General features: G+C 40.7%; 1 protein-coding gene across 8 annotated transcripts in view; it reads left to right on the forward strand.

Annotated features, from left to right (window-relative positions):
• Positions 1–11,906: 11,906 nt before the first annotated feature.
• Positions 11,907–12,496, forward strand: part of AGFG1 (ArfGAP with FG repeats 1) — a 35,256-nt gene continuing 34,666 nt past the window's right edge. For 3 of the 8 annotated variants that reach the window (XM_057417208.1, XM_057417210.1, XM_057417213.1), the window contains exon 1: positions 11,910–12,272. In XM_057417208.1, the coding sequence (XP_057273191.1) occupies positions 12,106–12,272 (167 nt within the window). In that variant the 5' untranslated portion in view covers positions 11,910–12,105. Of the gene's footprint in view, positions 12,273–12,496 lie in introns of all 8 variants that reach the window. The other 5 variants (XM_057417206.1, XM_057417209.1, XM_057417207.1 and 2 more) reach the window with 4 other exon arrangements.

A 12,496-nucleotide genomic window follows, 5' to 3' on the forward strand; every position in this document is an offset into this window, starting at 1 on the left:
AACACATGCATACTTGCAGAAATAAAGTTCTGAAAGAATATTTGCTATCCAGCTTCAAATAAAGTTTTTGACGATATTTAATGCAAGATGTTTCGGTAGAGAGAGACAACAGTTAGGTAGAGTCCTTCACTTTTGGCAACAGATTTATAGTTCTATGATTCACATGTGTTTAGGTAAGTATTGAATCAAATCTTTGGCTTGTCAATGCCAGTGTGTTTGTCTCTTTATGTAGGCTGTGGCTAGCACTTACATGGTGGGAAGTGCTGCTGGCGATTTTTCCACCTCATAGAAGTGAGAAAAGGATTATTTTTGACTGACGTGGGAGATCAGTTTCTGAAGTTTCTAGGTTTGGAAGTTTCTCAGTGTTCTGCTCTTGTTTATTTGACTGTTTGTAGAGAATGATGCCACCGTTTACGTAGTACGCAGTAGGTGATAATAGACCCAGTCCCACACTGAGCTGACAGTTTGTGGGGATGTATCTAGACTTGTGGTTAATATCTCTGAGGTAGTGCAGGGGATATTGTCAGATCAAATAAATAATTAAGTCAAGTTAAATGAAAAATCACTATGTGTTCCTTGAAGCTGAAGGAAGCATGCTAGTGGAGCACCCCTGTCCTACATTCGACCTAAACCTGTAAGAGAAAATTCAGAGTAATTTAAGTTTAAAGATACCATTCTGCAGTCTGCTCCTTCATGGAGGAGCCCTAGGTAATCAAGAAAATACTAATGAAACTGGAGAAATGCTACAGAGTTGGTTCTGTAAGAGGAGGATTAATCAGGGGGAAGGATTCCAAGCACCAGAGCTCAGTAATTTGTCATAAAGTTGTGGCTTGGTCCACAGCTTTATTCTCAAAGTTATTGGCAAAAATATCAGTGCTTTGGATGATAATGTAACAAAATGGTTTGGAGAAATAATTCCAACATCAGAGAATATTTAGAGAGGAAAAGAGTCCGAAGAGAAAATTGTTTCACTTGTTGAGTGCTAGTTGAATACCAATGGAAATTATTCCCTCAAATTTCAAGTGATAGATACGATATGCAATTTACAAAGTAACTTTTATTATAGTCCATTGGAAGAAAAATGGTTGCCTAACCTTAAAGTGTGTATCTGAAAGTTGCCTATTCCATTACACAGACCTCCTACATCAAGTAATGACTGTGGCAATGAGCTTAGGACAACTATTTTGTAATTTGTTTGGGTTTTCATCACTAGAGGGCTAATGGTTTTAGGTTGGAGTGATTTACCTATCATTTGCTGTTTTATAATATCTGAGTACAGACAGGTTTTGCTTTTATTTTTATTTTGCAGTAGAAATGCATGTTAAATGTTTAATTTCTCTCTCAAATGTCATATGATGTTGTTTCAGCTGTTTTCAGTCAGGCAGACATGTTCAACAACCTGTATCCACCAGGCAATGAGACAGCACTTTGGAGAGAAAAAAAAAATGAAAAGCCAACATTAACATTGGCAGATCCCCACATGGCAATTAATTATTGCTTCTGTTGCTGCTCTTATTACTTTAGGGTGAACCTACCCTAGATGCACATACCTATATAGTTTCATTTCAAGACCTATGGTGCTGCATGTTTGTCTCCCAGCTGCTGGGAATCCATACTGACACTCAGCGCATGGTGTCAAAGTGGGGTTTGTGATAATTTCTCTGTCTGTGTGCCACATCAATGGCAGGCAGGCTGGCTGCTGAAGCTCATGGAAATCTAGACCAGCAGCGAAACTATTGATTGATCCCAGGTGTCAGAGGTAGGTAATTTATTTAATGGTTTAGTTCTTTGAAAGATTCATGTTGAACTTGTCAATTCTTAATTGGTTATTTCAACTGCCTACTGCAAGCTTGGCTGCCAGATCAAGTGTTCAGGAGATGATCATGGATCAGACTGAATTTGGTTGATCTCATTACCTTGTGAGAGATAAAAACAGATGATTTAAAAATAACGAGTTTGAACATTTGTTTCTTGAATGGAGTATTATACTCATCATTTCCCAGTAACCAAAAACATCAGGGGCTAGATGAGGATGAGGATGATAATGATAATAATAATAGAAAGGTATGATAAAATTCTAATTCTTCAAAATTTTCAAGAGAAAAAAATCCCCCTATTGCAAAGAGATTTGCTGCTAAGTGACAGAATCCACTGCTGAATTATCTGACTCTTGCAATGAATGCCTTTCGTACTTCAACATAATTTCCATTTTTGAAGAATAACAATACATCCTTCAAACAGGAAGATGTTGTTTCAAAGAGTTCGCATTGACAAATGGTTATTTGGATTTTGTTATACAAGGGGATGAAAGTGGCTGTAGAGAAGACAAAGCAAATGTGGCCATTGCCTGGCCATGCTAAGAGGCTCTAGCAAAGAAATAAAACACATGGTACTTCGGAGTAAAGTGGAGATTGTGGATAATACTCTGGAAATTCATTGTCTGTTGTTAACTGCTCTGTTTATAATGAGGATTAAATAAAAAGGATTAAACCCTTTGACAGGTAAATCTGTAGTTATCTCTATCAATGGTGGAGAGAGTAGGATGTAAAACATCTAGGTCAGTAAAAATGGAAACTTTTTGTTAATTACTGTGAAGCCTTTTTCTGTTAATCATTGTTTTGTTTTATTTTTGAAAGATTCCACTCATAATACTAACTCTGAATCACCAAAGTTATGGTCTGCACCTAGAGCTAGGTGGCGAGCACTGAATAGCAGCTGTTAGCTAATCAGCACAGCTGGGCACACTCCTCTATCTCTTGCCTGCATGTGTCAGCATTTCAGTTGGGCAGTTATCTGTGTGCACAAAGGTGCATGCAGGGGGGAAAAATTAGCGGAAGGGTGCTTGTTCTGGCATCAGGGAAATATTTATAAGCTGTCAATGGACATATAGAACCTCAAAAAATTAAAAGCTAGACCTTAAATAGTAAAATACTGAGATCTGAAACAACCCCACACAATGGGGAGCAGGATGCAAAAACCCCTGTGTATTCAGAAAGTAGATCTTGATAATTTAGGAAAGTCAGGGTAAAGTTAGGGAGCTCTAAGTTCTGGAGAGGCTGGAGAGGATCCAGAGAAGGGCCACAAAAAGGATCAAAGTATGGGAAGCCTGCCATATGAGGAGAAGCTGAGAGAACTGAGTTCAGCTTTGAGAACAGAAGGCTCAGAGGAGACCATATCACCCTGTTCCAGTATTTAAAGGGTGACTCCCTTTTTACAATGAAAGAGACGGGGGTAATGGGTACAAGTTACTTATGGGGAGATTCCAACTGGATACTAGAGGAAAATTTTTCACAAGAGCAATCAGCCAGGAATAATGTTCCCAGGGAAGTGGTGGATTCTCCAGGGTTGGACACATTTAAGATTCATCTGGACAGGGTGCAAGGACATCTAGTTCTAGGTCATACTTTGCAAAGAAAGGTTGGACCAAATGATCTTTGAGGTCCCTTCAACCTTGTATTCTATGATTCCAAGGAAATTAGACTGTGACACAAATTCTAACAATTACAAGAGACTTGATTAAAAGACGTAGGTTGTAAGAAACACTATGCTTCCATAATAGCATCTGTAATAATTTTGTTTCCATATTTGTGATGATTTATTAATGGTCAGGTTCTTTTTCTCTGCAATTTTCCTCATCCACGGTAGTCTGGAGAAACTTGTTTTAGTGTTTTTCATTTGTTTAAAAATCTCTTGCACATCAGGGGCAGCATTTCTCAAATTCCTGTGTTTCTGTCAGTCAGATGCTGCTCTTTAATAACTAGGGTATTGCTCTGAGCAGACATTATCCCAAATATTATTGATTCATTCTCTTCCATTAACTCCCTTTTCCCCAAACCAAACTGAAAAAAAAACCCTGCAAACGAAACCAAAGTTTTGTTCTAGCCAGGCTGCAATAATGTTCTGAACACTTTGTCAGCTGCCAAAACACAATATGTGGAATATTACTATGCCCACCATCTTAACTGTTAATGGAGTTTGGGGTTTGCGTTTGGTTTTAGATGTTGTTTTTTTTCCTGTTGTTATTGGTTTTAATTATTCAATTATTTAAAATAAAAAAATATAATATATATATAAAAAAATAAAAATATATAATATTGAAATTATTTTATATTGTTTAATTTATTATTTAAGCATGTAGCAAGTAAATATTAAATACTGCTGTCATGTTAAGAAAGAAGCTTCTTTTTCATGTCAACTCATTTTGAATAAGCCACATGTGATGAGCATTTCTCTTTTGCCTTTTGGTTAAGAAAGAGTTTTTCTTATTCGTAAATACTTTCATATTCTACATTCTCAGTTGAAATTCACACATGTTGTTTCAAAGAGACATCCTTGTCATTGCCACGTAACCAGAGAATGCATTCTTGAAAGGAATCTTAATTTTGTTTCATTTTTAAGCTGTTTGTATCTACAACTCTGGCATGCATTGTTGAACACATTCAGTTCAAGGCAAGAAATTGCAGGGGCTCTTGCTGTACAGCAGAATGTACAAGAGGCCTTAATATCACGGGTTCACTTCACTTCTTAAATTAATGATTCCAAATAAAATATTGAAGGTTTGTTCATTTACTTCCTAAATTAAATTACATGGAGAGAAAGTGCTAAAACATTACTAGTTTTAGCAGTATTTTTCCCATGTATGGGTTGAGATTAGGCTTCTCTTGCAGAAAACCTCCCTTAAGAGGATATTTGCCAGCTACCAGGGATTATCCATATCTATTCACTGCAACTGCACTAGCCTGTGCTACATTCTCTGGAGGATTTTTGTTTGTTGTGCATCTTGTTATTACTCTTACTTTTAACTTGTTGATGCTGCCAGTTGTAAAGCCCTCTACTCTGAAGTTTGGACAAGACAAATTTTCGGGGATTCATGGAAAAAAACTTTGTGGCAATATCTCAGATTTTAAAATTACAGTAATGAGAAACGTTACACTAAATTTGAAGGATTAGGTTTCCTTTTGTAGTCCACTTCTAAAATATTTTATTTCAGAAACAGAGTGACTGAAGAACTTAATTTTCCCTTATTCACATTACGTACCTAATTTTCTTTATTCTCCTATTTGAATATCTGACATCTGAAAGTTCTATTTCCCAAATTTGCCTATTTTGTTCTGTCCATCTCCATTGCTTTAGTCTATGATACTGTTCATTTTCATTCCACTTAACATCTAAATGAATATTTTCATGATTTTTAGTTATTCTGATACTTCTGTTTATTGATCGGTTCGGTGCAGTGTATAAAACACTGCTTATTAGGCAAGATTGAAACACATTGGAGTCACTGACTTACCATTTCAGTGTTGCAGACAACAGAGTGCATGACAGCTACTTTGTGGCTTGTCTTGGCATCTTAGGCTCCTTCTGTTTTCTTCCCTTTTGACATTTTTCATTCTTGACTTAGAGAATTAGAAAGTTTAGGATGTTTTCTGTGTTTAGATTCTGCTTGTAAACGCTGCTTCAAGGTTACCGTGAGCCCTGAAGGATGCCTGCTCAGAACAGTTAATTCTTCTCTAGTGTTCCCCAAATCAGCCCTCAGGTGATGTTTATTAAAAGAATTAAAATTTTAGGAAAGTCTGAAGGAGAATATTGAGGTTTGTAAAGTATGGGGAAATAATAGAACACTGGCTGAAAATACTATTTCTATTTTAATACTGTGTTTTCCTCACTGCAGATGCTTGTGAAACTACCTGTATTTCTTTTTGCAAAGTTGAAAGCAGTTCTAAGACAACACTAACCAATCATAGTTTTCACAAATTAAATTGCCTAATCAATAATTTAGATTCCTTAGTGAAAAGGAACAAAGGCCTCTTCAATCCCATGGGAGTTATACAGAAAACAAGCAGGAAATGCTCATCATCAAGTGGAAAAGGTATGGAAGATTTGAACTTGAAAATACACCGGGCTTTGGATACAAATCTCATTCATAGGTCAAGAAAGAAGTTGTTATAGAAACTTTATTGTGAAAATTAAGTTGTTCCTGTTCAGAGAGCTGGGACTAAGTATTTCCTGGTTTAGTACTTTATGTAGCAAAATACTACAGTAATTATTGGTGGTTTGGATATCTATTTAGATTCTGTCCCTCCCTCTTCTAATTTATAACCATAAATTACACAGATTTACACTGTCTTTCCACCATCGAGGTCTGTCTTTCAGCTCTTTGTTTCCTAAGGTAATTTGTTTGCTTCCTTCTCATTTTATTCATATTGGCTCTTGGCTCTCTTGTGTATTGCTAACATTCCCATGGGCAGTTCCAGCAAATGTAAAGTATGATATGGCTTACCATTATTTTTCTATTGCTGTTTATAGGGTGAAATATGAATATACTCCCTTTTCAGTTTAAAGGGTTCCACTCTCTTCTGGCATGTTCCTCAGAAGGCTACATGAAACAATCATTTTACAATAAGTCCTGTGATTTGTGATACAGTTTATAGAGCTTCATACAACTACAGGATCTTATAGAATAATGATAAACCTATACAAATCAAAATTAGCAACAGAAGCATTGGCACATACCCTAAAAAATAAAGGTACTGTAAAGATGCACTTAAAAATAAAACACATTCACCTCACGTAGAAGATATTCCTATGACAGATGCCTTGCCTTCACTGCAACTGTATATAGGCATGTTCTTTCCACTACCTAGTCTGTGATTACAAACTGAAATATGATCTTGTACACTTAAGGCATGATGGAAATTCAAGAACTGTGTCAAATAAAGGGGCAAGGTTGAAATATTGATAACCTTTCGACATCACTGACCAAGCTAGAAAGCAGGAAGAGAATAATGCCTCCTCAGCTATCAAAATCGCTCACTACAATTAAAATACTAAAAAATTCTGTAACTTTGGAACAAGTAAATCTGCTGAAATGTCTTCCCTGGATATGAAAACCTCCTGTTAATTAGACTGGATTACACTATGAGCTGAAGCAATCCCGCACTCAGAATTTTCCAACTGAAAAAAAAAAAATATAATCTGTCACTGAACACAGTTCCTGAAGGGACTTGTAAATCTTGCAGTAAAACAATTGTAATCTTAGGCAAGACGGGCTCACAAGGTCCCCTAGTAGTTCCAGTCCAGCTAGAAGAGCACATTGTTTTGTTAACAACCATAAGCACAAATTAAGTAACACAGAAGCTGCTTATTCTTCTGAACAACTTTCTAAACAGCTAAAAATCAACAGAATTTGTTTTTTTTTTTTAATGTTATCGATGGGTATATGTGTGTATATATATATGTTTTATGGGAAGAAAATGAAAGAAGAAGATGAAGAAAGCCAAAGGAGAGTATTTCAATGACAGAGGTAATTAATAGTTTAGTTAACTCGAAAAACTGAAGAGAGGTAGGGGTACAGGATGGGAGTCCATCCAGGTAATCTCAGTCCTTCCCACTGAAAAATTTCAAGTAGATTCAACTGTACTACAGGGTAATAGATTTAACTCAGACAAAATGAACCATGGTTTTTGCAATGCTAACTTTAGGATGTTACTGATTTGATTAATTTCAACTCAGATTTCCCACTCAAACAATTCAGAAAAATTAACAACTGCAAGAAGCTCATCTAAATTGTCATTTATGATGGAGCTTTCATTCTTAGCAATTATCACCAAGAGCAGAACATCAAGCTAAGAGAAAAGATACTTAAGACTTTTTAACCACCTCTGATGTTCTGTTGTGTTATCTTTGGAGAGGCATTCTGCACCTTTATGGCCCTCTTCTTGAAACCTATCTTGTTTGTTCAGATGAAGAGGAAAATTCTAGTTTACTTTGCAGCAAGGACATCACGTGTTTTGCTATTAATGCCTGATACCTGGCTCTACACAGCTTCAATCTATCTCACTTGGAAAGTGCAAAAGCTGTTGTATCAACACAGCTATAGAAGATAGGTCATAAACTGTTGAGAGAGGAATCTAAAGAATAATAGTGCTTTTTTTTTTTTTTTTTGTAGTGGTGGTGGGGTTGTTACTTCCTGCTTTTGGGCTAGCTCTTGGCTTTGTGTCTCTCACCCCATACCCTCAGCCTCTTCCGCATCATCTTCAGAGCCAAATTCGGCTTTGATTCTCAGACTTTCATTGCTGTGGAACCTGAAAAATCATGTCCTACCCTACATTACTCAAAATGGAGTACCTGTATGTCACACTAATTAAAAATAAAAAAGACCAATAATTTGTGCATTACAAAGAAACCAAGCTGATGTGACTGTGCCTTTATGGTGAGGTCTGTTTCCTGTGAACAGCTGTTATGGGTAAAGGCAGGGCTATCAATCATTTACCTTTTCTGCTGTGTTAATGTCATAGCAGTGAGTGGGAAATGTCAAAGGAAAATGGCTTTTCAAATAAAAACAATTTTGTAATTCAATCATATTTGACTGACCATTTCCTGCAGTTAAATTCTCTAGATTTAAATAACTGTCAACAATCAATAATGAATTATATAAACATGATTTTCTTTCGGTTTGATCTCTTACTAAAATGTGTCTATTCATTAACAAAAAGCTCTGGCTTAGATAAGGCCAGGCACAGACACACCGGTTTATGCTCGGTTGACTGAATCTTTAATAGGGCATATCGGTGAACTTTCTTGCCAGCTACACTTGCTGTGTCCTTAGCATTCTCAGAAATTGCTTCAAATATTGCAGGAGCAGTTTACCACAGATACGATATACCTAATCCCAGGATTAATTTTGTATGCCCATCAGTAGTGAAGCAGGATGGATTTAATAGCCCATTAGCTTTTCAGCATAATTTTCACATCACTTAGCCTGCTGGGCTAATTGCTTTAAAATGGATATTATTGACCTCAGTCCTAGTGACAAATAGAGAATGTCTTATCCATTTTCCAAATGTACATTCTTAGACTCTTGTTTCTTTTGGTCTTGACTGACAATAAATCCCATACATTATGTGCCTGAATATTATAATTTATACTCTATAGGCCCATATTTTTGGGCTTACTAAAGCAACATCTCTCTGCTATTACCCATGACTTGGCTAAGATTTAATTTTTGGTTTTTTTTTTTTTCTGTGAAATGTTGCAAGCATAAGAAATCATTGCTTTATCTCTTGTTAAAAATTATTTTTAATGCTAAAAGCTGTAGCAGGTGCAGCAGGGATTAAGCACTTTTGGAATAAACAGCTGGCCAGTATCTTTCCAACCACAGAAGTCTGGTCATCAGGAAGAGAGAACGAAGAACAAATTTGGACAGAGAAACTGTAGGAAAGGAAATGCAGATTCTGGGGTAGAGAAATAGCAAAATCGATCAGGAAGAAGAAAACCAAAGAGTAATGCTGAAGGAGTTTTTATTCATGTGTATTATTTGTGAGTTTTTTCCCTTAGTAATTTAGAGAAAACACAAGCCATCTGCTTTGAGGGAACTTGTGCTAGCTGCGAGCAGCAAGAAATAGAAAAGGAGGGAGCGGAATAGCAATGCAAGTTACAGTGTTGCTTGTGGGGAGGTGAAACAGGGCTGGAAGCTAATGTAGCTAGCTTTCACACCTATGTGTGTCAACAGCGTAACACATACATTTATACATAGGTGGTTGTATTTCTCCAGCACCGATTCCTGTGGGAAACAAGATTTAGATGCTTGACTGTAGGAACTCAAGGTTTGGAACAGATATGCTCACAGTCTCTAGAAGTACCCAAATCCAACAGAGTTTCTGTCGGGTATTTGTAAAATGGTGTATCCTCACAAGCCTCTGAAGTCTCATCGTATGGTTTCCTGGGGTAAGTCAACTTTGTACTGAGATACAGAATGGAAAGTTTTGGTATTTTTAAAAGGTGATTTCTAAACCAAATTAATAGAGGTCATTTATTTGCTAGCATAAGCCCACACTGATGCTGACCATAAATAACTTCAGAACTGTTTCTTCATGAAACAAAGTAGAGCCTGCTCTAGTGTAACACAAAATCTGCAGGACTCCTATGGAGCTTTGTGAGTGACTTAAGCCTCAGGACCTGGATTTTCCCTGGGAGCTCAGTTCCACCTTTTAATGACCATGACAACGGTACTGTTTTTATTGACAACTGTTCCTGTTTGACATTCATGTTAAGTACCTTGGGACACAAGCAGTTGAAGTGGGACATTCTTGCTTCAGTTACAAGGCCCTTTGCCTCTGGTTGAAACAAAGCCCAACTCTTCCCTACAGCAGGCCTTGTGGCCAATCATTGCTCTCCAAAGTATCTTCCAGGAAAAAAAAACAAACCCAAACAACTTGTTTTTCAGCCTTTAACCTTCTTTTCCCCTAAATGTAGGTCATCTACTTTAGGTCATTTAGGTCATTGGAAAATCTCCAATGTTAGTATGTTTTGTAGTAGGCAAAGAAAAAGAAAGGAAACTTTGTGCATAAGAATAATATCATCATTTCAGAGAGAAGTGAAAAATCAGAGGAAGTAGTGAGAATTTGGTCATTACAACACTGGAAATATTTGTGTGTTTACTTTTAAGAATGCTATGTAAGCAGTATTTAATGGTTTAGCAGTGTCTATCTTTCAATGTGAACAGCTCCTGCCATCCATAATAGAAAACTTTGAGATAAGTGCATTATACTTTGGGTTTAAAACTTAGGTCTGGTTGATCAGCTCACGTAAATCAGCACATCCAGCAAGATCAGAGGAGGAATGTCAAACTACTGATGCTGAACACCTAGTCCTAGATTTTCTTAACTAAACCTATGAGGAAATGGAACATCTTGCTCCCACAGAAGCTAGAGCTAACACATGTACTGACGTCAGAGCTGCAAAACCCGGCCCTAAGTACGTTGCGTTGGGAATCTTTAAACCGTAAGGAGATTTTAATCACACATAGAGTTGCCAGGCAGTTTTGCAACTTAAATCGTGAAATTATAAGTACATGATTCTTTTTTTTTATATATTTTTTACGTTGATTTTGCACATTGTTTAAAAGAATTCCTTTAGGCACCGTTGTAAAGAACAAAACCACATTTTATACATCAGCAGCAGATCCGAGTTCCAGCCGGAGTCAAGGGTTCCTCAAGGATATCAGCAGATATACGTGACTGCTGGCTCTGTTCTCTTTCCTTTCATGAGTAAGTGTCCAGTCGGCCACCGACAGCCAAATTCCCAAGGGGAAAATGCGCACTTCCCATCTTAGTGGCAAAAAAGACAGACCCATGTCAACGTCCTCCTCACAAACCCTGCTACCTTGCGAAAATCGCACTGACGAGCCCCTCTGTGCAGCGCTACACCCTGCGGTCCGCCCCCGCTGCAGTCCGACGGCCGCCGGCAGGGACTCCCTGGCTGCCCCCTCTGGGAAACGCTTCCTGAAAGGACCGCCTTCACCTCAGCCTCCATGGCCGGATTTTAGGACTTTTGGGAGAAGAGGGCACGGCAGAGGCTCACTGGGAGCGCCGAGGCGGGGCCGGTGTTACCTGCTTTACGAACAGCCCCTCTGGCCCTAGCCCGCCCGCACCTCCTGGCTCTGAGGGGATTGTGGGGGACCGGCGGCAAATGGCCGCGCCTCGCGCTCACCCCGAAGGTGGGGGGCGTCGCGGGCAGCCTTCCACGAGCACACGGCGGACAGGGGCGATCCAGACATTGTGCTCAGATCTGCCCGCTTGGGTTCCCTGCAGGACCAGCCCCTGCCCGTCGCGGCGAGTCACGGCAGGTGACACGACCCCGCTCGAGGCACCGCCCCCGGGCTGGGGTCTCGGCGAGAGGGGAGTGCGTCCTCCCGCGCGAGAGAGGGCGCTGTCGCCGGAGAGCGCGTTTGGCTCCGCCGCCGCCATCTCCTTCTCTGATCTCATAAAGGTGTCGCGCAGGTTCCGCCTGGGCTCGTCATTCAGCCGCCCCGGGCCTGGCGCAGCCGTCGCCGGCCTGCTCCTCGCCGCGGCCCTCGGCCCGCCCTCTTCCCGCCCGCTCGCCCTCCCTCTCCCTCCCTCGCGGGGCCGCTGGCCGGCGTAAGCGGCAACCGCGCTGCCGCCCCGGCTGATCGGCGGGCGCTGGTGCCCTGCCCGCCCCTTCCTTTCCTCCTCCTTCCCCCCACCCCGGCCCCCTCTCCCTCCGGCCGGGCCCCGGAGCGCCGCCGCCGTTGGGGTGTGAGTAGGGCCCGGCGCCTTGCCGGGCCGTCCCCTCGCCGGCGGGGCCATGGCCGCGAGCGCCAAGCGGAAGCAGGAGGAGAAGCACCTGAAGCTGCTGCGGGAGATGAGCAGCCTCCCGCCCAACCGCAAGTGCTTCGACTGCGACCAGCGCGGCCCCACCTACACCGACATGACGGTGGGCAGTTTCGTGTGCACCTCCTGCTCCGGCATCCTGTGAGTGTGGGCAGGGAGACCTTCGGCTCCATCCCCCAAGCAGGCCAGGGTGGGGGAGGACAGCCCTTGCGCCGGCGGGGTGACCTCCGCCCCTGGCCGGCCTCCGGGCTCTGCTGGGGCGGCGGCGCAGCGAGCCGCTACGTGGGGTGTAGCGCCTCGCCTTTGGCTTCGCTGCGGCGGCCGTTTCCCTTTTGGGTTCGCCCTTCCTCCCTGCCGCCCGACAG

The sequence above is a fragment of the Pezoporus wallicus genome, unplaced genomic scaffold (assembly GCF_028554395.1).
Source record: "Pezoporus wallicus isolate ANWC-B61680 ecotype Strahan unplaced genomic scaffold, APGP_CSIRO_Pwel_v1 contig_360, whole genome shotgun sequence".
NCBI lineage: Eukaryota > Metazoa > Chordata > Aves > Psittaciformes > Psittacidae > Pezoporus > Pezoporus wallicus.